At 37.3% G+C, this 26,041-nt stretch overlaps 1 protein-coding gene across 2 annotated transcripts in view; it reads right to left on the bottom strand.

Moving 5' to 3' along the window:
• TAOK3 (TAO kinase 3) overlaps window positions 1-26,041 on the bottom strand; it is a 142,227-nt gene that overhangs the window by 23,943 nt on the left and 92,243 nt on the right. For both annotated transcript variants that reach the window (XM_005863779.2, XM_014537693.1), the window contains 4 exons: window positions 23,429-23,596; window positions 20,854-21,060; window positions 9,810-9,944; window positions 1,368-1,604 (listed from right to left, as the gene is read on the bottom strand). In XM_005863779.2, the coding sequence (XP_005863841.1) occupies window positions 1,368-1,604; window positions 9,810-9,944; window positions 20,854-21,060; window positions 23,429-23,596 (747 nt within the window). The remainder of the gene's footprint in view (window positions 1-1,367; window positions 1,605-9,809; window positions 9,945-20,853; window positions 21,061-23,428; window positions 23,597-26,041) is intronic.

The following is a 26,041-nucleotide window of genomic DNA, read 5'->3' as shown; positions in this document are numbered from 1 at the left end:
AAACAAGTAAAAGATAACCCAATAAATATTGGTTCCTGAGAGTGAACAAATCTAAATTTTAGGGAACCATTCAATGAAGCACTTATGTAGATAAGGTGCTTAAGAATCATGCTTCATGGTTCTTTTTTATATATCTTATCTGATGTTTAGCATCCATGAACAACCATTCTTTCATTATGAACGATCCTCCCCACATATCTACCAAGTCAAATTCCCAAGAAAGAATCTGACTGGTTCATTTAATCAACATCCATGAGACCTCATGGATGGATAGCTGTTGGTGGAATGCTTCTTCTACAACTCTGAATTTTCCTTTCATGTGGAGAGAGAGAGAGAGTCTAATTACTGAAATACCCCTGGCATCCTGTCCCCAGTCACTTCATCCCCAGGGAACACATGTTCACCCTGCTTTTCCACACTTTGTAAATCTTATGGGAGGTGCCAGGGAAGGCGACTCATTTAGTACTACTAGGGCCTGGGTAGGCAGGCCTGGCTAATTTTGTTCAGTAGGATTAGGCCCATCTTTCTTCACATATAAATCACTTCTCCCATCAGCAATAAAGGTGATAATTTTGACTGTCTGCCTTACCCATCCCTCTGTTTTGAAAATTATTTAGAATCAGGATGGGGAAGATAAAATGTTCTCTAGAATATTCAAAAAATTGCCAGACTAATTACTTGCTACAATTAGTCAGGTGCCCATCCAGAGTCCAATCAGCTGTAGGCAAGGATTATCACCAGCAAAAGGGACTATTTGTAGAGCAATTTTCCTTTGAAGAGGACTGTGGGTGTGGTAGGCACCGTCCAAGTTTCCATAGTTAGAAGCATCTTTTGTGTGTGTGTGTGTGTGTGTGTGTGTGTGTGTGTGTGTGTGTGTGTTTTAATTTTACCCAGGCCAACAGCAAAGGATTGATGCTCAGAATATATTTGAATAGACAAGAATGTGGTACGCACCTTAAGTTACTATATTAACTTTTTAAAAAATATTTTTTATTGATTTTTTACAGAGAGGAAGGGAGAGGGATAGAGAGTTAGAAACATCAATGAGAGAGAAACATCGATCAGCTGCCTCCTGCACACTCCCTACTGGGGATGTGCCCGCAACCAAGGTACATGCCCTTGACTGGAATCGAACCTGGAACCCTTGAGTCCGCAGGCCAATGCTCTATCCACTGAGCCAAACCAGTTAGGGCTACTATATTAACTTTTAAGATAATTTTAAGTAGCCCCATAAAACCATCCCTACTCCCTCACCAAAGCAATACTGTTCCTTTATCACCAAAAATCACACCCCTCTTGTCTCCTGCTAACTGGTTGGAACAGGCTTGGCAAGACCATGGCACGAAAGCATGCGTACACATACTGACCTCCTTTTCTATGATAGCCACTTGCTTCTTGGCCAGCTTCTCCAGCTCGATGGACGAGTTGTTGGCATGCGTCTCCACCTCCTTCTGTAGCTTGAGGCGGTGCTCGTCCATCTCAGCCTTCAGCTTGTTCTCCAGGGCGATCAGCTGCTTCTGGTGCTGGCGCCGCATCCGCTTATATCCTGACATCTGTTCCCGCAACTCGTTCTCCTGCTCATGCTCATGGATCTGCCGTGTAACCTGATTTGGGTTGGGAAACAGAACTCAGGTAACCAGGTTCACGAAAGGCAAACTTTCAGGCAAAGGAGAAGAACCCTCTGGCATAGTTTTATTTACGTACTATTTCCTGAACACTTTACCTGTACCAGGCACTGTGCTGGATGCTCTTTATATACTTTATCTCTAATCCTAAAAACCATCTCACTCACTCATTCATTTTATTCATCTATGAGGTTGACTAATGTTACCACCCCGAGTTTATAGACGAAAAAAATTGAGACTTGTGGGGAATTTATTTATTCATTTGGCCAAAATAGATTTACATGTTTTTAATATATCATTATATACAAGAGGTGAGCAAAAGAAGGTTTACAGTTGTGAGTAACATCCTTTTGCATTAATAAAGTTGTTGTAATAATCATAACCTGCATGTCTTTTTCTATACAAACAACTGTAAACCTACTTTTGCCTGCCTCTGTATATGCTCAAGGTCACCTAGCTAATAAGGAGTGGGGCTGGGATTCAGACCCATTTCTGTCTGATTCCAGAGTAATGCTATTTCCACTACACCCGGGCTTCTCAACCTTGGCACTACTAATATGGACCTGGATAGTTCTTTGTTGTGGGGGCTGTCCTGTGCATTGTAGGATGTTTGGCAGCATCTCTGACTTACCCACTGGAGTCCAGCAGCACCTCCCAAGTCAAGACAATTAAAAAATGTCTCCAGACATTGCCAAATGTCTCCTGGCCAGAGTAGGGGTGGGGGTGGGGGTGGGGGCATCTCAATCCCTCTGACTGAGAACCACTGCACCATATCATACTGCTGGGTTGTTTGTTAAGGATTATGTCTCGAACAGTCATAGGAATCTTGAATATCCTTTAAAAAATAGTTAGAACAAGACTGATTTCCTATTCTTAATACGAATCGAGAGAAAGAGAAAGAACTCTCTCCCTTAAATCTTCAGAAGAGATGCTAACAAATTACAATACATCTACTTGCTGTCCTAAAGAGAAAAATGACATTTCTGTGATTTTTGGATGGCCACTATTCTCATTCGTTTTTCCTTAACCCATTCACAAGTGAATGGTCAACAAACTGAACATTGCAAATGTGAATTTTGATATCTCGTTTCTATTTAACCTATTCTGATTTTTCAGTCCTTCCTTCAATTTATCACCCCTTGTTATTTTCCTGTCAGATTCCCTGTCACTTCCTTCTCTTGTATTTATTTTAGAAAAAAATTATAACTTTAGTTTTGTTTTTCACTAAGCAATTTAGTCATTCCTATGTACTATTAGCCACTTCTCCTCAATCTAAACCTCAAACAAGTTTTACTGGAAATTTTCATGCTGCTAGTACTTCTGTCTACTATTTTCAGTTTATGGGTCAAAGTGTATTTTGTACAAAGAACCGTCTGTTTCTCTACTCTTTTTAGAAGGTGTCCCTGCATATTAGACTGAGTCCTCACTATCAAGACTGCAGTTCTGTAACTGGATAGTATTATCAAAGTACACATTAAACATTAGCCGAACTTTGAAACCTTTCCAGCTGAAACTAACGCTCGGTTTCATATTCATTTCTTTTTTCTAAAGGACAATCCTCTCTAAAGTATGAGGGATAAGAGCAGACAATATTTCAAGACCAAAAAAGGAATATCATCACCAAAGAGGCACCTAACACTCTAAAGATTATTAATAATCTTTTTTTGTTATCACAATTATGTATTTTCTAATGGACTTATTTCATGATAAAGAAATAGTTTGAAATATATGTGTATATTTCACTTCATGTTTGTGCCTTCCTGAAGTTCAACTGTAGGGATTAAAAACAATTCCAATCAACAGAAAGGATACCATTTAGTCCTTTCTGAACTCACTTGTTTTTCAGACAAATATGGCAATAAAATGTCTGTTTAAGGGTAATGAGTTTCAGAGATGATTTATCTGTGTACTTTTTTTTTTCTTATTTTAGTATTCCTTCTGTAATCAGATTTCCAAAGGAGAGGCATGGCACACTCTAAAGCTATTGAAACTTGCCAGCAGAATGTTAGACTGGTTTGTGGTCAATAAAATAAAATATGGCCATTTCCCTAAACCAGATGGCCTAAAGATAAAACAGAAATGACTTGTGTCAAGAACATTTTTCTATCCTAATTGGTGGGTGAGTCCCTGTGAAAAGGGTGGTCCTACTGCAAACCAGATCATACAATTATGTGGCAGAAACAAATTACAAAGCTCAACATGCTAGCATTGTATAGCATTAAATTCTAGGAGAGACACTTTGCTTTTAAATGCTTCCCATAATTTGAAAAATCTCCTTCTTAAATTCCTACCATCACCTTCCATTTATACAACTAACTTTCTGAGTTACAAAGTCATTGTCTTTTTAGACACAGATAGTATTACATTTCCATGTTTAAGCTAGATAGATGACTGTAAATAAAAGTATAACCAGATGTTTCATTTGTAAAGTCTAACATAAAATTTATTTTTAAAAATGTTACCTAGAGTTATGTATGCCTGTGCATTTTTTACCACTTAATTTTTAAAATTTAATTCTTTATTGTTGAAAGCATTACATATGCCCCCTTTACCCACATTGTCCTCTCCCAGCCTGCCCCCGCCCCCCAATGCCTGTGCATTTTAAGTTTAAACCTCAGGTCTTATGAATAAACTATTTTGTCAATAAAATAAAAAAAGCTCATAATTTTTATTATACTTTATGCTTTAAGATGTGTTTCTCATGTAATTTACCTCTTTAATTTTTATAAAGCCTGGAATTTGAACTAAGATCCTATGGCTCTAAAATTGCCTGAGGAAATTCATATCACCAAAGAAGAAATGAATGAAACTTTCAGTTTTGAGGTAATGAAGGAAATCAACACCCCAAACAATCAAAGCTGAAGAGAGTGGTAAATCCAAGTAACAAATTGAGTAAGTCTGGAAATGAGAGAAGGTTATAGAAATGTAGGGACTGTCTCACTCATTTATGGATAATAAAGACCATTATAAACTGATGAACAAAAATAGATACAGAGGCAGAGCAGCATCGAACAGACTGTCAAACTACAGCGGGAAGGCCAGGGAGGGTTGGGGGGGCGGGGGGTAAGAGATCAACCGAAGGACTTGTATGCATGCATATAAGCATAACCAATGGACACAAGACACTGGGGGGTAGGGGAGGCCGAGGGACTGTCAAGGGGGTGGGGAAAGGAGACATATGTAATACTCTTTGTAATACTTTAAGCAATAAAACAAAATAAAAAAAAAAGAAATGTAGGGACTGTAGTTTTCACAATCCTGAACTCAAATATGTGATCAACTAAAAGTGAGCAGTTTCATCTTGCACACCCAGTAGATTGCTTGGAGGCAAATCTCATTCCATCCCTTACTATGTAACTGAACTTGGGCAAATTACTTAAGTCAGTTTTCATATGTAAAGAGGAACCACCCCTACGATGAGATCACTGATAAGATAACACTTGTGTCTAGCAAGGTGTCTTGACACTTAGGAAATGTTCAGTAGGTTCTGGTTCCCTTCCTTCTCCTGCCAGCCTCTGAGTAATCTGTCTCTTTTTCCCTCCACTATGCATTTCTGGTCATGGGGACATAGGTCAGAAGTGGGTCAAAGAGAAAAGGCAAGTTGAACAATAAAACTGTACTTGTATCCAGGTTGTGGATTATAAGGATATATAATTTCTGAACTGTTAACTATTCATATACCTGGAATAATATGAAAAAAACAAAAACAAAACAAACAAACAAAAACCCATAAAGGAAGACAACATTTTTCAGAAAGTTTTTATAGCCATTCCATTATACCTGGTTTAATTCCAGCAAAACATGGACTTACAACACACCACATCACCCAAAGTGTACTATATGCCTACCAAGTACAGGACATTGCACTGGAAGGCTAATAAGCAACTTACTGAACACAAAAGAGGAGCATGGTAGCTGATAATGTTACCCTCTTAAGAGATCAAAGCCAACTTATAGGATTAATTATATGTAAGAATCAAAATAATGCTTATAATAAAACTGGCTACCATCAGAACTTAGAACAAATGAAATTTATAGCCAATTCTTAAAAAGAATATAGTGAGTACATTTTGGCATTAGAATGTTGACATCCCACTCTTTAGAATACCTAGGGGAAAAACATTTTATGTTCATGGGAAAAGTAACAGGCAATTCTGACTTATGCAGAAAAACTGACAAGAAGAACTTTGAAATGCACACTTATAAATCCAAATTCTGATGTGGAAGCAGGGCTGAAAGAGACTTCATTCATTCATTTGTCCATTCATTCATTCAATATTCATTTATTGAAAGTCTTGGGTCATGAGGGATAGGCATACAGATTGGACAATACAAGAAAAATGGTATCAGTAATGATCTTAGTGAGATTAAGAAGCCAACAAAAAGGAAAGGGGAGATATGCAATATTTTGCTAAGCATCCTCTGATACACTATCCAGGAAGAGAACACCTTTTCAAGCATTTAGAAACAGTAGAGTGGGGTTCAGGAGAGGTGAAACAGTAGCATTTATTGCTGAGGCTCTAATACTTTTATGCTTGTCTATCAAACTCATTCAGGTACCCAATTTCACAATTAGCTGAATAATCAGGTTGTATTTTTAAAAATCCAAATGAAGACTCCATTTGTATATGAGTTTTTCTACTGAATCTGTAAAACCAATGTCAAATAATCTATATTTGCTTAGATAGAACAATAACTACTTTCTCTTACATGCTTTCCTGGAGCTTAGAAACTAAGAGTTGTAGGTCCTTCTCCCTAATGTGTATTCTAATATAAATTCACCTGTGTGGTAGCATTCCAGTGAGAATTCCTTCATGGGACCAAAAGCTGAATTGTCTGATAGCTATGGTCTTGGTGCTCTTTATATTAACATCTACTATGGGAACAGCCAATGACCCAGGGCAGGTGTCAAAGGCCCAACAAGTCAGTAATTTTGAAGAACTATATAAACTATTCCCTTTTCCAGATAACGAATCAGCCAGATAGGAACTTTCTTACAGAAGAAGAAAAAAGGATAAAATTTAAAAGATTCCATGAAATGCCCTTACTTTTCCTAATTTTTAAAAATAAGGTCAATAATCTTTCCCTGAAATGATTATTATTAAATATATAGTTCTAAAGTTTTCTTAAGGTTTCCTCTGGTCTCAAGGTTCGCAGTCCTTGTTTTTCTTTCGTTAGAAATGCAATTGTGCAGGGTGCGTAATAAAATAAAAATCTCAGTTTTAAGGTGCCAAATTAATAAAAAAAACATCCAGCAGTAAAAGCCTATAGTACATAGGCTTTATATACCTGTCAATGACCCCATTCAAAAGCACAATATAGAAAGAAATGCTCAGGGGAAAACCACAGAGCTAGGATTCTTTTAGGTATGTAGAAGAGATAGGCTGATAAAACAAATTTGAGGAACCATAATTTATTTTTTCAATTTGCAAGTCTGTTTAAAACATTTACACATCACTTATTTATCTAGTAATTGAAAAGCTCATTTCTAAATTTCTCTCTTTTGCTGCTCACCTTTGGATCACTCTGTGGCTTATTACCACTTCTACTAGAAGACTGTAAAGAAAGAGTAAAACCAAAATCAATCAATATACTATTGTTACCAATTATAAGAAATGAAGAGAGGGTTCAACAATGATTTGTTTGTTATACTAGACCTTCATTTCCCCATGATTTTACTCTTACTTTTATGTCATTTAAGTAATTTTAGTCCTTTTTCATTTGGGTTGGGATCCATGAAAAATGGATAAGATTCATAATATATTTTAAAAAATTAGAGTATTCTTTTTGATATTCCAGTGTCCTAATTTATATATTCTGATTGACAATAGCCTTTAAAATAATATAATTGGTAGTAGAACTGAAGTACTTGGTAATATACATTGAAATATCCATGCCAATAGTTAGACTGTCCAAAACGGGATGTGGAATCATACAATATCATACCACTTTTCCCTTCCATTATTTTTTCTCTCTCTCTAAAAACCACTAGATACAAATACCACTAAACTCTGATAAACTCCCATCAATCCCACTGTGATTCCCAAAACATTACATTTGAAGAGGGTTTTCCACAAAACAAAACAAAGCAAAACAAAAAACCCAACTTACTTTGTGACTACAGCAACAGCCTATTAGCTACTCTTTTTAACTTAATATAGGGGCAGGGGCCTTTTAGCAAATCAAAAGTCCACCAGAGAGACGGATCCCAGCTGTTCTCAGGAGGGGCACTATGAAGCCTGTAGAAGACAGAGGGGTTCCTGAGGACATTGCCCACAGCCCTGAGGTGGCCTAGTAGGGAAGCAGCTTTCATTTTCCACAGAGAGGGAGGCTGTGATGGCTGATGTACACAGAGCAGCGCCGGGTGAGCTCACAAATGCAAGCGTAAGATCATTCTGGCATGGCAGTAGTAGTATCTTACTTACTAGGAGGTAGGAGAGGTCATGAATATATGATGTGGGAATGAGGGTGTGGCAAGTGAGAAGAGAAGAGCAGAGAACCTGCCCTCGAGAGGGGAAATCCACTTGGTATAATGTCTGCTTCACATTCAAAACCTGCTTATGGTGCTCTGATTCTCAGTGGTTGGTCATCTTTTTCCTCTCATTTCAACATGAACAGGTCTGAATAAAGGTTACAAGTCTCACAAGAGTCAGTGGTAAGTAGTAACATTCCATAAATACCATATTTCTTCTTTTGTCAGATATCATGGCATGAAGATATTTATTATTTAATATTTCATGCTTTATTTAGACTCAGAAGCATGTTTTTAAGGTGCTTAACAATCACTAGCAAATACATAGTGGACATTTTAAGATCTCCATTACACAGTATAGCATTCATTTAAAATGAAAAATTGTTCATTAAAGAGATTACAAAGAACTTCTATACAAAGAAACTTACAAACAGGCTTATTATTTATAAGGAGTCTACATTAAATTGCTTGCTTTTAAATAGCAGCAGGCATAGCAATATGTGGGTGCTTTAACTCCCATTTTCCTTATATTTGGGTTTTTAAAGATTATAATCCATTATTAATTCCAAAGATAATCGAAGCCTCTTAAAGACTTGAGAAATAAAAGGCAAATCAGGTTTAAAAAATAGGACAAGAAAAATAATCATTTCTGGGTCGGCCTTGGATGATGTCATCATAGGTTCTAAATGTAATAGCCAGGCAGTGTACACTAACTCTTCCTGCACATGTAACCTCTAACATCAATTTAGGCAAAACAACTAATATTTCAATAATTTTTTGGCCGAGAAATGAGATTCAGAAGCAAAAGATTAAAGAGAGTTTAGAGTGCCAAGGATGAAACGTTATGAGAGAGTGTGTGTGAGTGTGTGTGTGTGTGTGTGTGTGAGCGCGCACGCGCACGCGCTGGGGACCAAGGGGAGGAGGCATGAAAACTAACTCTTCCAGCACACACCCCTTTTGCTACTACAAGGGCATCCAGCAATCACATTTGCAATAGTAAAAATGCTGAAGGATCCTACAGTATTTTTTCTTCCACAACCATCCCTATCCTCTCCTACAAAGCCCATCTTGCTTTATTGGTGCCGGGAAATTCTTCAGGGGTTAAATGGGGAAGTGCAGCCACTACCATTGTTGCAATAAATAAATGAATGAACCAGAACGAACCAGCAATCCATCCCTAGGAAGCAAGTTATCCTATTTTCTACAATTATACACAGTAGCTGGCAACCATATATTTAAAAAAATTGTGTTTTACCTTTTGATATCTGTGTATACATTATAGATATACATGAATCTATATAAAAAGAAGCTTAGTGCCCTGCATACACATACATCAAATCCCTCTAAAATATTTTTTAGCATTATTATTTTACTGAAAAGACAAACAGTTTTTTTAAAATTAGATATAATAGCAATTTCATCTTAAAGGCCTTTTATTTTGCACATACAACATATATAAATACACACACACACACACACACACACAAAGGTTCCCCCCACCCCCCATGCCGTAGACAATGCTAAAATATCTGAGATCAGGTTGCTATGCCAACAGATTTTTTCTAAAATGAATAAAATTATTAGGAGGGAGAAAACATTCTTGACTCCTTTCCTCCCATCCATGAAGCCGAGAGAGGCTCAGGGAGGGCGAGAGGCTGCCAGATGGGGAGGAGGGGAAGGAAGGGAAGGTGAGTAGAGGGGTGTTTGCTTACCAAAGATGCTGATTTGATCGTGGCAAAGCGCTCTCTGTTCCGGTAGTGGAGGGCCTGGCTCTGAACTGACTGGGTAGGCCGTGGCTCAGGCCTGGGATCGCCGTGGCCCGCCTCATCCCTTATGAATACATGATCCTGCAGAAATGGATAAAAACAAGGAGAAAGTCCAGCTGTGCTCTTTCCTCGCCGGCTGCCTCTCTCTCACCCCTCTTTCTGCACAAGCACTGCTGTTTGAAATGCATAGTTTAGCTCTCTGCTAGTCCCCGCAGCTCCCACGGTACAAAATGAATAAGCAACACATTGCAGCCTTCAGTTAGGAATGTCAGCTGATCGCTAGTGGGATGCCTTCTGAATCCCTGGCAGGCTTTTTCTTTACCTCCAGAATCACATATATGCAAAAGAAAAAAAGAATAGAAAAAACAATGCAATGTACAGACTCCTTAGAACAGTTTGTTTAAAACGCTGTAACCAAATAATTCCTTTAAAAATGTCATGTCCATGTCTAGCAAGGAGGATGCTGGTTGCTTTTAACATAAAAGCGAGCCTCCGCCTCATTCCCTTGAAAGATCTGCTTTCTCAATTTAATTTTATTTGCGCTCTGTTCGGTAGGATCATCGTTCTGCCTAGAACCAGTGTAGGCTTGTGCTGAACTGCCTCTCTATCTTGTGCTGAGAAGATTCGGCAGTCACTGAGGGATCCTGCTTTCCAGTCATGATCGTACACAGTTCTAGCACCTTCTCTCTACAGCTTCTGAAAGGATTTTTTTTTTTAGATTTAAAGAGACAGGCATACAATTTTAACCAAATGATAGTTTCACAAATTCTTCCTCAACTCAGTCTCGGTATGCTCACCAGTGTGAGAGAAGCTGGAATTTAATGCCCTTGACTGATTTAATCAAGCCCATGCTTCTTGATAGGCAAAGGTGATTAGTCTTATTGTAACACCCAGTGAAAAAGAACACTCCCTGGAAGGACAGCAATGGATGTTTCTTAAATGCAACTGAGATGACTTTTAAAGGGGAAAATGCTTTCAAAGGGTGATGTGTCTCTCCATAAAAGATGGAGTGGTCAGTCAGTAAGTAGGTCTGACCCTGCAGAAAAGAAGAGACTATAATAATTAATAGCTCAAAAACATGTACAACCATGGGGGATTTTTAAATAGTACATGTTCAGGATAGTGAAGGAGAAATTAATTCTCTTATTTCCCTAGGGGTTTAGGAGAAACCATTTGTGAAAATTCAGTTTTGCATTTTGCCCATGACTACTTGAATTTTTTAAATAATTGCCCTTTCCTTCATTAGCAAACAAAATTAAAGGTTTAGAAAATATAAATTTTTATTATATACTCTAAAATGTTGATAAGTCAAATCACATATATTCCTTGAGGGACATTAAATTTTACATCTATGTTTTTATGTAAAAGCCAAGAGCCAAGATTAAATTTATCATTGGGCTGCTTTTCTTTATACTTTTATAAATTTAGAATGCTTCAGAATGTTGGGATGGTAGCTCCCATTATATCTATATTTAGAGATTTTTTTTCAATTTACTGTATTGTGATCTATTTTTAAAAAATAATTAAGGGACCCTAAATGCCATTGAGGGCACATATATCAAATTTAAGGGATGTTCTACTATACTACTGTGCCATAAGATAGCCACTAGCCACATAGATATTTAAATTAAGTTAAAATGTAAAAATTCAGTTCTTAAGTCACACCAGCTATGTTTCAGGGAGACACTAATTATGGCTACCATATTGAATGGTGCAGATATCATTTCCATCACTGCAAAAAATGCTGTTAGTGCTGAAGATTAAAAATGCATTTAACCCATATTTTTCAATTTTGTAAAATAAATAGGTCAGTTAAATTTTTTCAATGTTATTTTCTGGGAAATCTAAACTCTTATTTCACAAGGAAAAGAAAGATTAGGTGTGGGACTGAAATTTATGCACTAAATTTAGGTTCTAGAGAGAAAGCCACCATTCATGTTGCTGAATATTCATTAACAAATTACATTTACCTCCAAAATTGATCTTTCTTAATATTGAAGTACCAGAAAAGCAAGAAGCTTTTAAATGCCAGCAACCAGAAGAGATAGACTAGGTAGAGGCCTGAGGACTCAGTTTTTGGTGAGGATTAGTTAGGTAACATTAAGTGCATCGACTGAGATCTCAAATGATGTGGCAGCCATTGTTTCAAATTGTTATGACTTGATTTACAATGATAACCAGTGACACTAGAATCCACACTCCTTACATAACACAATAAAACAAAACAAATTTATGTGCAAATATGTATAATTTTAATATTATTACTTTAATTTCTCTCATAAAAATGAACACGTTTGAATTAGGATCCTCCTTATTAAATTAAAAGTCACATTCTATTAGCTAAGTTTTTAAACTTAAGGATCTTGGAATACACTGGACAAATTAAAACTTAAAATCATAGTGATTTTGGTTGACACATAGCTAATTAAATAACCCAGTAAGGTCTATTTTTAAAATAATGCTATTTTAGAAGTTAGTCTGAAGAATAGGTATAAAATTTTAATATACTTTAAATATAATGCTGTTTCTTTACTTACTACCCTTATTTTTTCTTTTAAAAAAGAGTTTTTAATTTTCCATAGCAGTTTCATAACAGATCACCAACATTAAGGTATGCAAGAGAACCCAAAATGGGACAAATGAGTAGGTATTTATTTCAAGTACATAGGAAAGTGAATTTTAAAATAGTCAATTCCTTTGCATAAAACAAGTTCAAAACTCTGAAGACAACTTAAATAATGAATCCATTAAAATGGGGAAATGTGACTTGAGAAGCAAGTATGAGCAAATTAAACTATCAACTTCACCAGGATATACTGTCTGTTGGTTATTGTCCCTTTAAGTAGCAAGCAGTCCCTTTGAAAATGACTATACTTGGCTCCCAGTTTCTGAATTAAACACATTTTAAGGCTAATAGTGGAAAAGGTCAGTTTGCTATTTTATGCAGTTAGGCACCTATGAAGATTATTTACAAATGATGGGAGGGCCATCTTCTTTGATGTTGAAGAATGATTTTAGAATATGAAGAACAATTATCATGTTCTACTTTATCAAGACAAAATAGTCCTGGCCAGTGTGGCTCAGTTGGTTGGAGTGTTGTCCCATACACTGAAAGGTTGTGGGTTCGATTCCTGGTCAGGGCACATACCTACATTGAGGGTTTCGCGGTAAGGGCGTGTATGGGAGGAAACCGATCAATGCTTCTCTCTCTCTAAAATAATAATAATAATTAAAAAAAACATATCCTTGTCCTGACTGGTTTGGCTCAGTGGATAGAGCGTTGGCCTGCAGACTCAAGGGTCCCAGGTTCAATTCCAGTCAAGGGCATGTACCTTGGTTGCGGGCACATACCCAGTAGGGAGTGTGTAGGAGGCAGCTGATCGATGTTTCTCTCTCATCAATGTTTCTGGCTCTCTATCCCTCTCCCTTCCTCTCTGTAAAAAAATCAATAAAATATATTTAAAAAAACATATCCTTGGGTGATTTTAATTGTTTTCAAAACAATTAAAAAATATTGCTTAAAAATACAAAATATATATCTTGGTTATAATTTATCTTTAAAACATTATCATCAGTGAACAAACAAACTAGCTTTTTGAAATACCAATATGATCTAGGACCAGTTTTAAGTAAATCTATGTTAACTTGGTAAATTTATAACATTCTTTCATCATAAGTAATAAAACTTCTTCAGATTAAAAAACAAGCTGGTGTAATATCTGTTCCAAATCTTTAGTCAAAAGAATTGAACTTTTATACAACATAGTGAACTATGTGAAACATGAGGCACACACTTTTTACGATTATACCCTGGACAAGGGGCTTTACTTTTAGTTAGAAGTTTTCCCTAAGTGTCTGAATAGTTATGCTTCTAAATTGAAGATTTCAGGTGTAGCCCCTTGTTTAGAGCTTAACTCAAAATTAATTCTAGAAATCACTCCTATCAACTCTAAGTTTTGGATATGCCTTTATTACACTACTCAACACATTTACTTATCTGTCTATGCAAGAAATTGTGGGAGTTTTGAAGGCAGAGTAAACGTGGTTTGAAAAATCTCAGTCACTCTAGCACCTAGCATATTGGTTGATAACTAGGCATTCAGTAAATGTTTGCTGGATAAATAAGCTCTAGAATATAGGTCTGAGATGTTAGAAAAATGGCATTTTCTCTCATATTATTTAACAAAATTCAAATCTGTATTTCACAAAAACCTGTCACTCTATACTCCAAGAAAGTTGTAAAATAGTGACACACACACACACACACACACACACACACACACACACACACTTTTACATCGGGGGAAGAGGGGAACCTAAAAATGGCTTTTATCTGGTGACAAGAAACCTTTCTATAGATTCCAACACTTTTCATGCTGTGGAGAAAGGATCAGCAAACCCACCATCTCTCTTTTGTTTTGTTCATTTCAAAATTATTAAATTACTGCCTAAGCAGGTATAACTGTCAAAACCTGGGGATAGAGGAAGGGGGGAAGATGGGAAAGGATACCTTAAGCTGGAAAGATAGCCATTAGGGAGAAAAATGACTAGCAGAACGCTGAGGATACAGATGTTACTATAGAGAGGGGGTTTGCAGAGTGATCGGTTTAAGAAACATTACCTTCATATGTTAATTTACTTTTACTTTGCCAAATGTGAGTTGAAGAGTCAAAGAACCTGCCCTGCTCTTCAGCAAAAATAATAGGAAAGGCCACTGAAGCAAGGGAAAATTAAACTAGAACATCCTATTCCCTCAAGGACATTTCTTTTTTTTTTTCTTCCACGAAATTGGTCAGAGCTGTTCTTTTTTTAAAGAAGGGGAAAAAAATGACTAATAAGAAGGGCCAAGTAAAGCTTTAGGAGTTAGGATAGAATGATTTTTAGAAATAATCGCTGAAAGGGGGCTATGATGACTAGAGTTCTTTAGGGATATCTAAAATAATGAATAAATGCAGAAAAACTTTTAATATATGAAAATGTAATGAGCTATATGAATAGAAGGCAGCAGCAGGCAAAGGTAACTAATTTTAGACTTTAACAAAATAAAGTATACCTTTTAGTTGACAAATTAAGAAAACAGACTTTGTTGCTCTCTCTATTCCCACTTAAAATAGTGGCTTAGACTTTGCTGCTTAGGATGCTATTAAAATCTGTTTGCTACTGCTATATACACAATGATTTGAAGGAATAGAGTGGAGGCTCAGAAGCAGGTTAGGTGATAGCCAAAAACTAATCTGGATTAAAACTTTGCACTGTAACCGCTTGTGAATAATCAAGAATTAGGGTGCAGAGTTGTGTCCTATAAAAGTTCACAAAACATTCATTGAGTGCTTACTATGTGACAGACACTGCTGGGCAGTAGGTGATGAGAGAGGTCCTGCCAGTCGGGAGAAATGGTGATATTCTTGTTATTGGAAAAAGCAGCGTGGCAACACTAGCCAGGGGAAAATAAGTAAGTGCCTGAAGTTAATTTTGTCAGAATATACTTTTAGATTTATCAAATCATTCTTGCTCAAAAGGAAGATTCGATTAGGATCCTTTCAGGGCCTGGGAAAGACCAGAGTAGAGGCAAAGACTGGAGAGGAAGAAGTAACCTGAGATTCTGATGTCAGAGGAAATTTAATGTCCCACTTTACATTTTTGGGGCTTAATCTGAGATAGAACTGTCCTGCTAAAATCAGGGCATCTTTACAGAGCAGTTAATTGAAAGTCACACTCTTACTAGGAATATATGGCCTTTAAAGGTTTACTTCCTAGCTTGGCTGGTGTAGCTCAGTGGTTGAGTATTGACCTATGAACCAGGAGGTCACGGTTCGATTCCTGGTCAGGGCACATGCCTGGGTTGTGGGCTCGATTCCCAGCAGGGGGCATGCAGGAGGCAGCCAATCAATGATTCTCTCTCATCATTGATGTATCTCTGTCTTTTCCTCTCCCTTCCTCTCTGAAAGCAATAATAAAAAAAAAGTTACTCCCTATTTAAAATGATAATCTATTTCATATCTATGACTTGACTAATTTAGGGTATGTTTGCTTGATTGCAACCATCCAGGGGAGCAAAAAATTCCCCACCCTTATTCTTGGATGTTCATATTTATTAAGTATGTTCTTATTGAGTATTATTATTGGAGAAACTCTATTCACTTAAGTCTCTCAAACCATAAAGATAATTCTTAAGATTATTTAACCCTTTTAATCCATTATACTTAGTGAACCAAAATAGCATAATGTTTAGCTATCAATTATTCTCTCTCATAATTGATGTTTCTATCTCTCTCTCCTTCTCCCTTCCTCTCTGAAATCAATAAAAATATATTTTTTAAAAATGAAAATAAAATGGGATAATAAGATAATGGATAGAACATTGTTTATAATATAATTTAGTGATATATAGGCTTTACTAAGATTCTGGACCTGGACTCATACAAAACTGGTAAATCTTTTGCATAACAATATCGATTGCTTTCTTTCTAAATAATCTTTGTGGTCACAAATGATGATAGCCTCAGAAGTACACCACCTCCTTTAAGGAAGGGCATACTGCTGGCAGTGGTCTTTGGCTGTCAACTCTTTGAGGAACTGCTTCGGCTGTAGAGGGCAGCCTTGCCCAAGTTCATACTCTCCCCAGGCTGCTCATTTCATTGACTGATCTAGGTTGGGGTATCAAGGCCTGGCCATTCTGGCCCAACTCTAAAGAACCATTTTAACTCCAGAGCTCCCTGGGAAATTGATTGAGGCTGCCATTGGGCCTACATCTCAGTTCAACTTTGCCTTCTGATAAATGTTGCTTCCTTCTCTTCCCTTCCAGAGGTATTCATCCCAAAAGAAATGCCTAATAAATTTTAAAAACCTGTTGTGATAAATCATCTCAGCTCTACTTCCTGGAAAATCCAACCTGTGACATCAATGTTACTTACATGCAATATATTGTACTTATCATCCCATCTACATGGAGAAAAAGGGACTGATCACAGGAGTGGCTTTTCGAAAACAAAACAAAACAAAACAAAACAAAAAACCCAACCCTTTTGCAAGTGAAATCTTAAGTGGAGTCCAAATATATAATGTAAGAGATGAAGCAGAACTTGTCCTGGGTGAGGTGTGGATAAGGCTTGCTCCCGAGGTACCTCTACAAAATAGCTTGAGGGTCACATTAGAGATTTGCTTCTTTAAATATTATAGGAATTGAAGCACAAAATTTTAGAGCTGGAAGGGATCTTTGAAATCATACAGAACAACTCCTAATTTTACAGATGGAGTAACTGAGGCCCAAAGAGGTTTGTGACTTATCCAAAGTAAAGAAAAATTAACAGTGGCAGATAGAATTATAAACTAGTTTCCTCATTCCTATAGTCCATTATATAAATTTTTTCACTGAGAGTTTCAGATCCTATTTCATTTATGTTCTTAAGTGAAAAACTTTTAGGAATTCAAATGAACCAACAAATATAAACTAAATATTTTTTTGTGTCTACTGTGTTTAAAGATGAAATATTTTTAAGCACAGGCATACCATATTTAACATTAAGGTTTCATATATAATATGTTGTATTTTATAGTCTGCTTATATGTATTTTCCTCTTTTTATTGTGGCAAAATACATATTAAACTTACCATGTTAATAATTTTTAAGTATACAGTTCAGTATATACTGTACTGAAACTCTATACCCATTAAACAATAACTCCCCATTTCTCTCCTCTCCCGAGCCCCTGGCAACCACCATTCTACTTTCTGTCTCTATGATTTTGACTACCCTAAGTATGTAAGTGCAATCATACAATATTTGTCTTTGTGAGTAACATATTTCACTTAGCATAATGTCCCCATGGTTCATCCATGTTGTAGCACATGTCAAGATTTCCTTTCTGTCCTAGCTGGTTTGGCTCGATGGATAGAGCATCAGCCTGTGGACTGAGGGTCCTGGGTTTGATTTCAGTCAAGGGCACATGCCTGGGTTTCGGGCTCAATCCTCAGTGTGGGGCATGCAGGAGGCAGATGATCAATGATTCTCTCTAATTGTTGATGTTTCTGTCTCTCTCCCCCTCTCCCTTCCATTCAGAAATCAATAATATATATAAAAGATTTCTTTTTTTAAAGCTGAAGAATATTTCATTGTATGTATGTACCACATTTTGCTTATCCATTCATCCACTGATGGACACTTGGGTTGCTTCCATGTTTTAGCTAATGTGAATAATGCTATTATGAATAGGGGTGTACAGACATTTCTTTAAGATCCTGCTTTCAATTCTTTTGGGTATGTACCCAGAGTAGAATGAGTTAACTCATTCAAAGTTTTATTTGAAAAGGTTTTTCAATTTTCTTCCATCACATTTCCTCTATCTCATAAGAAAAAAAAGAAATAAATTACATAACTTAATTCTCCCTGACAAACATTTGTGTGTGTGTGTGGACCAAATACAACTACCTTTTACGTCAAAATATAAATTAACATTTATTCTTCTTAAGTGATTGCACCAGGGAGGAAAAAGTATTAAAAGACCCACATCATCACAAGAAAGCTCTATACCAGCATGCCAAAATTAAAATGAAAACCCTCAATGAATTTGAGACCAGGGTCTTCTTTCTTTTTCTTTTTTAAAAAAAATATATTTTATTAATTTTTTACAGAGAGGAAGGGAGAGGGATGGAGAGTTAGAAACATCGATGAGAGAGACAGGGATGGAGAGTTAGAAACAGCAATGGAGAAACATCATCAATCAACTGCCTCCTGTATACCCCCTACTGGGGATGAGAGAGACAGGGATGGAGAGTTAGAAACATCCATGAGAGAGAAACATCGATCAGCTGCTTCCTGTACACCCTCTACTGGGGATGTGCCCGCAACCAAGGTACATGCCCTTGACCGGAATTGAACCTGGGACCCTTCAGTCCACAGGCCGATGCTCTATCCACCAAGCCAAACCGGTTAGGGCAAGGGTCTTCTTTCTTATTGATTATACCAGTAGCATCTTTCTTCTAATTTTGGGTTCCCATTTAAGAGGTCCTGGAGGAAAAAAATCCAACAGAATGTCTCTTCTTTTTCTATCTATACCCATGGAGCCTCAGAGGAAATAGAAAGGAAAGAGCCAGATGTCAGCATCCATGCAAGCTCCTTCCAAAAAGAGAGCCTCACAAAACCTTCTTTTCTACCCTTCAAATATATGCTCACTTGCCTGTATTCAAAGGCCAGCTGGCAATGCTGAACTCTTAGCACGTTTCTACATCTGTCTGATATACGCTTTTCCATGGCTTTCTGATTACCTGGGTCCTTGCTGTCTGTCTGGTCTCAATTGACTCTCCACGTAGCTCACGAAGCTCTAACCCCTCTGACCTTTCCCCTCTTCCTTGAACATATAAAGTTGTTTTTGTCTCTAGTACTTTGCACATGTTGCTTTCTGACTCACCCCCATTGCTCACCCCAAGTTACCTAACTTCCACTTGTCTTTAAAGTTTTAGCTTAAATGTCACTTTATTAGATAGGCTTTCCACTACTTCCTGCTAGATTAAATCCTCCTTTTACCCAGAGCAAGTTTCATAATTACATGATATAGTTATTAGTATGATTATTTGCTTAATCTCCCCTACAGATAATAAGCTCTATGAAAACACTATGTCTGTTTTATTTCCTCTGTATCCACAGGGCCTACCATAGTTCCTGGCACATAATAGAGGTCCCCACCAGTATTATTTTAATAAATGAATAAGTTAATCAATTCAGAAAATAAATATGTATCCCTCCATTATTCACAGCCAGGGACCAATGTATTTTCTCCTGCCCTTCATCCTTACCTGTTTAATTTTCGTTTCTTCCCAAGAATAATGCACAACAAATAGAAGTCTAAGTGAAAAAAATTCTTTAATACGCTCTCACTAGAATTAGAATGTGCTTGTTGCTATTTATTAAAACAAGTACATATACACCTCAAATATACCTAATAAGGCCTTAGCCAGTTTGGCTCAGTGGATGGAGCATTGGCCTGTGGACCGAAGGGTCCCGGGATCGATTCTGGGCAAGGGCACATACCTCAGTTGCAGGCTCCTCCCTAGCCGGGGCCCTGGTTGGGGCTCGTGCAGGAGGCAACCAATCGATGTGTTTCTCTCACATTGATGCTTCTCTCTGTCTTTCCCTCTCTCTTCCATTCTCTCTGATAATCAATGGAAAAATATCCTCGGGTGAGGATTAAAATATATATACCTAATAAGAACAAAATTATAAGGGATTTTTTCCTCTGTAATTCCATTCTGTGAACTTATTCCCTAAAGTCACTCAAAACACTTTTGGGAATTCTTCCAAAAAAAAATTATTGATAATTCTGTGAAATACTCATGTTACAGAAATTGCTTTGAAAGAAGCTTAAATTTTTTTTCATAAAGTATTTCAACTTATGAACCATGATAGGCTTGTATGAAATGAGGATCTGTAGTTGGAAAAGTAAAGTAAAAATAAAAAACAGAATCATTCTTTCAAAAATGAGAATATAGTATTTAAGGTGACAGAGAATCAGTCTTAGAAGAATTAGAAACAATAAATACAAGGAACAACAGAAAAGAGCAGAAAGTGTTTCTAAAACACACAGTATCTTGGGAATATCCATTAAGAAGCAAACTCTGCAAAGGCATTCTTCTAAAAGGGCACACCCAAAGGTTTTACACAGGAAACTCTCAAGGTCTGCAGTATAAAGGTTATTGGTTTAGAGAGGGACTTACTGGTTTCTTTGACTTGGAGATTTGTGGATTTTTAAATTTTTACTTATTGATGGTGGTAGACTTCAGAGTAACAAGGAGAGGAAGATAAAGAAATAGGCACAGATGTAGCTTACACAGTCCTTCATTACCTTTTTACTATAAGAGAACGTATCCAGTGCTAGGTTTAGTCCCATGCTTCTGTTGTAAAAAGGTAACTTAAATATCTGGATGCTAAGTGACCTGAGGTGGCTTCACGATGATTGACAAAGCCTAGTGCTCTGAAGGGGACTGTGAAACCTACCTTCTTGTGTACAACAGAGGAACTGGAATTTACTGTGCTTTCGTCATCATGCATCATGACAAGTTCAGAGCTGCTCTCATCCATGACCTCCTGCATGCTATTCACACTGCTGCTCTGGCTGCCTGTGCTCACAGACATGCTTGGGATAGAATGGTTGCTCCCCAGGCTGTCCATTTCCCTGCTCAGGCTGATTCCATGTTCGCTGTCCTATAAAAACGGGGCACTCGGGTTAAAAAAAAATGACTGGAGATAAAGCGCCAATCCATTGACTAAGCTATTAAGCACACTCAATTTTGCAGTGCCAGGTTGCTTTTCTGCCAAATCTGCAAAGATAAACTTTTTATGTAGTGGCTCCACTACTCCCCCACCATTTTCAGACATCTCAAATTCACTCTATGCCTTCCCCAGGGGCCATTCTGGACATGAGTCATAAGGCTCCAAATGCTGCTATCCCAGGGCTTTCCCCTGTCATATGCAACTATCATATTATTGTATTGCTATTTAATAAGCAGAATCAGGCCAGGTTTGTAAGAGACCTCCAGGAACATCAAGGTGCTAGAGAAAGACTGCAGGCGACAGGTGACCTCAAGGATATTTGCAAATATGGCAGTGGTCACTTGAAACTAAAATAGAATAAAAAGAGTTTTCAGAGATTTGACAAGCAATATACTCCTTTGCAAGTCATTATTGAGTAACTTCATAGCTAAGCAGGGATATTATTAATTCTACTGTCCTGGATAGGTAATTAAATTCTGCCTCCCTTAAGCAATTCTATCATGCTTACCTCTGTAATCTTATTAAATATATCTGTTAAATAATACTGGTATTCATCACTACTAGTCTAAAGACTACTATTTGAGAAGTGGTAAAATAATCAGAACATATAATTTATCCATCACAATGGAATATCTTTTGATATAAGATTAAATAGTATAATTAAAGCAACTTAGTTCCAAATAAACATTATTTTTGAAGAAGCATATGTACATATATAACTTTAAAGAATTGTTACTTGGTCATGTAGGGAGTCACTGGCATACGTAGGTAATGGGGTAATTGAAAATGTTATATAATACATTATATTTTTAATAGATTTATTTTCCCATTTAAGGAGAATCATTTGTATATATGTAATCACGAGAGTTTATAATCCAATTCAGCTTTCTGAATTTTACTTTATAATTATCAATGTAATAATTTTGTTTTATTTTATATCAGAAAGCTAAAGTAAGATTCATCATTCCTTTCCTCCTCTTGATCTAGTTTTAGATAGGCTAATCCGTGCTCAAATACTCTTGCTCCCATCCTAAGCACTTCCTGAGATCCCACTTCTATAACTATATCTCTTTCCTCTGTCTTTGATGCCTCTGGCTTGGCTCCTTCCCCTCTGCATATAAATCTGAAAATCCCTGCCCCATATTCATGTACCTCTCTACATACTGCCCTTTGTCACTTTTCCTTCTCAGCCAAATTTATAAATCTTAAAACATCCAACTTCTGCTGTCTCTATTTTCTCACTTCCCATTTATTCTAAATAGTAATTTTTCTATTTATCCTAACTATTCTCGTAAAACTGCTTTTATGAAGGTCACCCAGAATGCCCTACTTGTAAAACATTAACATTTTTTTTCTGGTATAACTTGACCTCTTGGCAGCCTCTGATGGCACTGGCTGTTCCCTCCTTGAAACTGTGTACTCTCTTAACATCTGCGAGGCCTTTACCTCCTAGGTCTTCTTTTTCTTACATGGAATTCTCCTTCTACAATCAACTCCTTGATTCATGATAATTTTAGAGCTCTTGATCCCCAACCAACTACCCCTTATCAGACTTCTTTCCTATGTTCTGGATTTGTATATCCCAACCAATTGCTAGACACTGTTCAGGTGTCTCAATTGTCATTACCCTTGTCCCAACCAATCCTTCTCAAGTTATTTGAATGGGAAACCAGGAAGTTCTCTCTCCTTTGAAAACTCCATCTGTATACTATGCCAGTGGCATACGATGCTAGGCCCTTAAACTCCATAGGCACCTAACTGAAATAATTTTAAACCTACTCTTTCTCCTTGGTTCCTTCTGTTCTGGGTATTGACATACTCATTAAGGTCCTAGCATTATCAAATCTACCTCTACAGTGTTTCTCAAAAGTGTTTCTTGTTCCCCATTCCTTTGACACTGCCCTTTTTACTTCATGCATGAACTAGTCACTCAATGAAATCCATCTTACATTCTGTTGGTAGGATAATCTTTCTAAAGGACAGCACTTTCCTGAGTCTAAAATGCCCTATGCCCTCTGTCAAAAATCACCCACATCATGTCCTCCATACAACCTTCACCAATCCCCACCAGCAGACTTATCTTCCCACTATGGATCCCTGCATGGAGATATACCTCTAAAGCATTTTTCAAATTTTGTCTTATGTAAGAGTTTTTTCATGAATGTCTTTTTTTGCAACTCTGTGTCTCTTAAGGCAGAGAGCATCCCTTACCTTTTTTATCCCCTTTATAGTGCCCAGTCTAGAACTTTTTCACATAGTAGGCACTCTATAAGTGCCTGCTAAAATAAACTGAACCTACTTCTTCATCCTCCTGTGATTCATGCAAAGGTCCATTTCGTGTCTCTTGGAAAAGGATTTTTTTCATTTTGCGGTATTGTAGGTTATCTAGTTCACGAACAGCATCTTTTGTCCTCTGTATGAGGTCAATTAGGACACGTAGTGGCCGGTCTCGTCGGACAAAGTCATGCTAATTGAGGGAGGAGAAAATAGCAAAAAATAATAATGAGAAACATATTTTTAGGTGCAAGATATAGATATAGTAATAAATGGACATAAAACAGTTCTATGGATTTTGCAGAAATAACAAGATACGATTTTCATTCCATGTAGTCCCTCATATTGTATTAATCTTAAAAAAGATAAATATAATGCTTTTCTCTTCTTCAAGTCCCATTTTGTGGACTTTGTTCTAGAGTTTACTTGAGAACTCTTGATGTTTACCTTATCTTACAAGTATAACAATGACTATAATTTTAAATAGTAGCTGAGTGGCTTATAACTTTTAAATCTGAAGCTATATAGCAAAGCAAAAGCAATGCAGAGTACAGACTATTCTCGTTATAATCTGCCTCAATCCTACTCCCCACCTTACACTACTGTTGTGTATATTTTGTTTTCTATTTCTGTGGTCATATATAGTGTATGACTGAAAATGTGATAGCTGCTCAATTTATTCAGAGGTCAGAATTCTGGCAACTTCATCTCCCCTTTGAAGAGTTGTACAACCAGGAAAGAGGTAGAAGGGCCTCCAAGGAGTGAAAATATCTGCCCCAAAGTCCATAAACTTTTCTGGGCATAAGCGGCCCTCACTTTCAAAATTGTCTCTAATACATATTTCAGTTTCCTGCTTTCTCAGCCTATAGCAGATTAGAAAGAGGGAATAAAAGTGGGAGAAAGAGGATTGAGAACTTTAAGAGGTAAGGTTATTTGCTGTTCTCTGACAGCTTGACAGTAGAGAAAGAGAGAAATTCCATGATTAACATACCTACCACCAACCAAATGAAAATGAACAAAGGTTTCTGGGCTATTTGAAAAGGCACAATGCCCTCATATAGTTGTTTTATACTCCAAGAATTTGCAAAATACTACTGTTTTTGAGCCAGCAAGAACTGAAATTATGTTCATTATACATTCTTTAGAACAGTGGTTGCCAACCGGTGGTCCGCGGACCACTGGTGATCCGTGACGTCCGAAAGGTTGGCGACCGCTGCTTTAGAAGGTAGAGAGGCACATCTTATATTTTAACACAGACAATGATCAAAAGTGGGAGGAAGAAGTTTTGTTTTTTAAAGGAAAAGGTTCAGTTATGTGGAAAATTCACTTACGTGAAATTATAATTTAAAGATATTGGGAAAATGGGAGAAATGTGGTAGGCCTTAGATGATGGAATGGATTTTACTTCTTTGTAAGTTTAACAAGATATAACGAAGGAACAAGACTATTGTGAGGAAAAAAAATCTACATGTCCTGTGGTTCTTCACCCTGACTTTGCTGTCAGGGAAACTGGCTTTTGCTCCTGCTTTTATAAAATATCTCTTCCTCTGCAAAGAGTCCTTTCTGAAGATCCCCGGAAGTAAGTATAGGCTGCACATTTCAAGATGAGAACGAAAGGAAGAAAGGAAATTATTTTGCTACTCCTGTGCTTCAATTATACAAGAAGAAATCGTTTTTTAGTAAATTTGAAGCTATAACTTAGGGGCAAACCTGAAACTTTATAATAAAATAAAAGCATTGCTAGAGTATAGAATATTCTTGTCAGAATCTGCCTCAATCCTCCTCCCCTCCCCACACTACTGTTGGGTGTATTTTGTTTTCTAATCCTTACATAACAGCAGCTCCTGCCATTCTTTGTCCCTGTGTCTGCTTTATTTTTCTATAAATAATTTATCACCACCTGACATTATACCATCACATATTTATTTGTTTTTATACTCCTTCATTAGAATATAGGTTCCATGAATTCAGGAGCTATCATTTTCTTGTGTACATTCATATTATTTTTAGTGCTTAAAACAGTGCTTGGCACACAGCAGACAATCTATAATAATAAAATCATAATATGCTAATTAGACGGGATGACCTTCCTGATGAAGCCAGGGCTGCGAGGCAAGCCCGGGTCCCGGGTGCTGGAGGGAAGCCGGTGCTCACAGCCAGGAGAAGAAAGGCCTTCTCTTGCTCGAATTTCATGCATCGGGCCTCTAGTTAGTAGATATTTGTTGAATAACTGGTGAGGCTCATTTGATGTGGCTCACCATATCAAATAAAGACTAAATCAAACTAAATCAAACCAAATCAAATAAAGATCCAAACATTTACTGACAAAGAAGTTTTCTTCAGGTATATCTTTAAACATCCTCTGCTCCACGTGCCTCCTGGTGGTCGGTGCACATCATAGTGACTGGTCGAAACAGTCACTTAGGGTTTTATATATATATAGACTAGAGGCCCGGTGCACAAAAATTTGTGCACTCGGCGGGGAGAGGGGGCCCCTCAGCCCGGCCTGTGCCCTCTCGCAGTCTGGGACCCCTCGGGAGATAATGACCTGCTGGCTTAGGCCTGCTCCTGGGTGGCAGAGGGCAGGCCCAATCCCTAGGTGCAGCCCCTGGTCGGGCTCAGAGCAGGGCCGATTGGG

Source organism: Myotis brandtii, unplaced genomic scaffold, assembly GCF_000412655.1.
Source record: "Myotis brandtii unplaced genomic scaffold, ASM41265v1 scaffold181, whole genome shotgun sequence".
NCBI classification, from domain to species: Eukaryota; Metazoa; Chordata; class Mammalia; order Chiroptera; family Vespertilionidae; genus Myotis; species Myotis brandtii.
The sequence above is the reverse complement of the archived record's forward strand: the minus strand, read 5'-3'. Positions and strand labels throughout refer to the sequence as shown.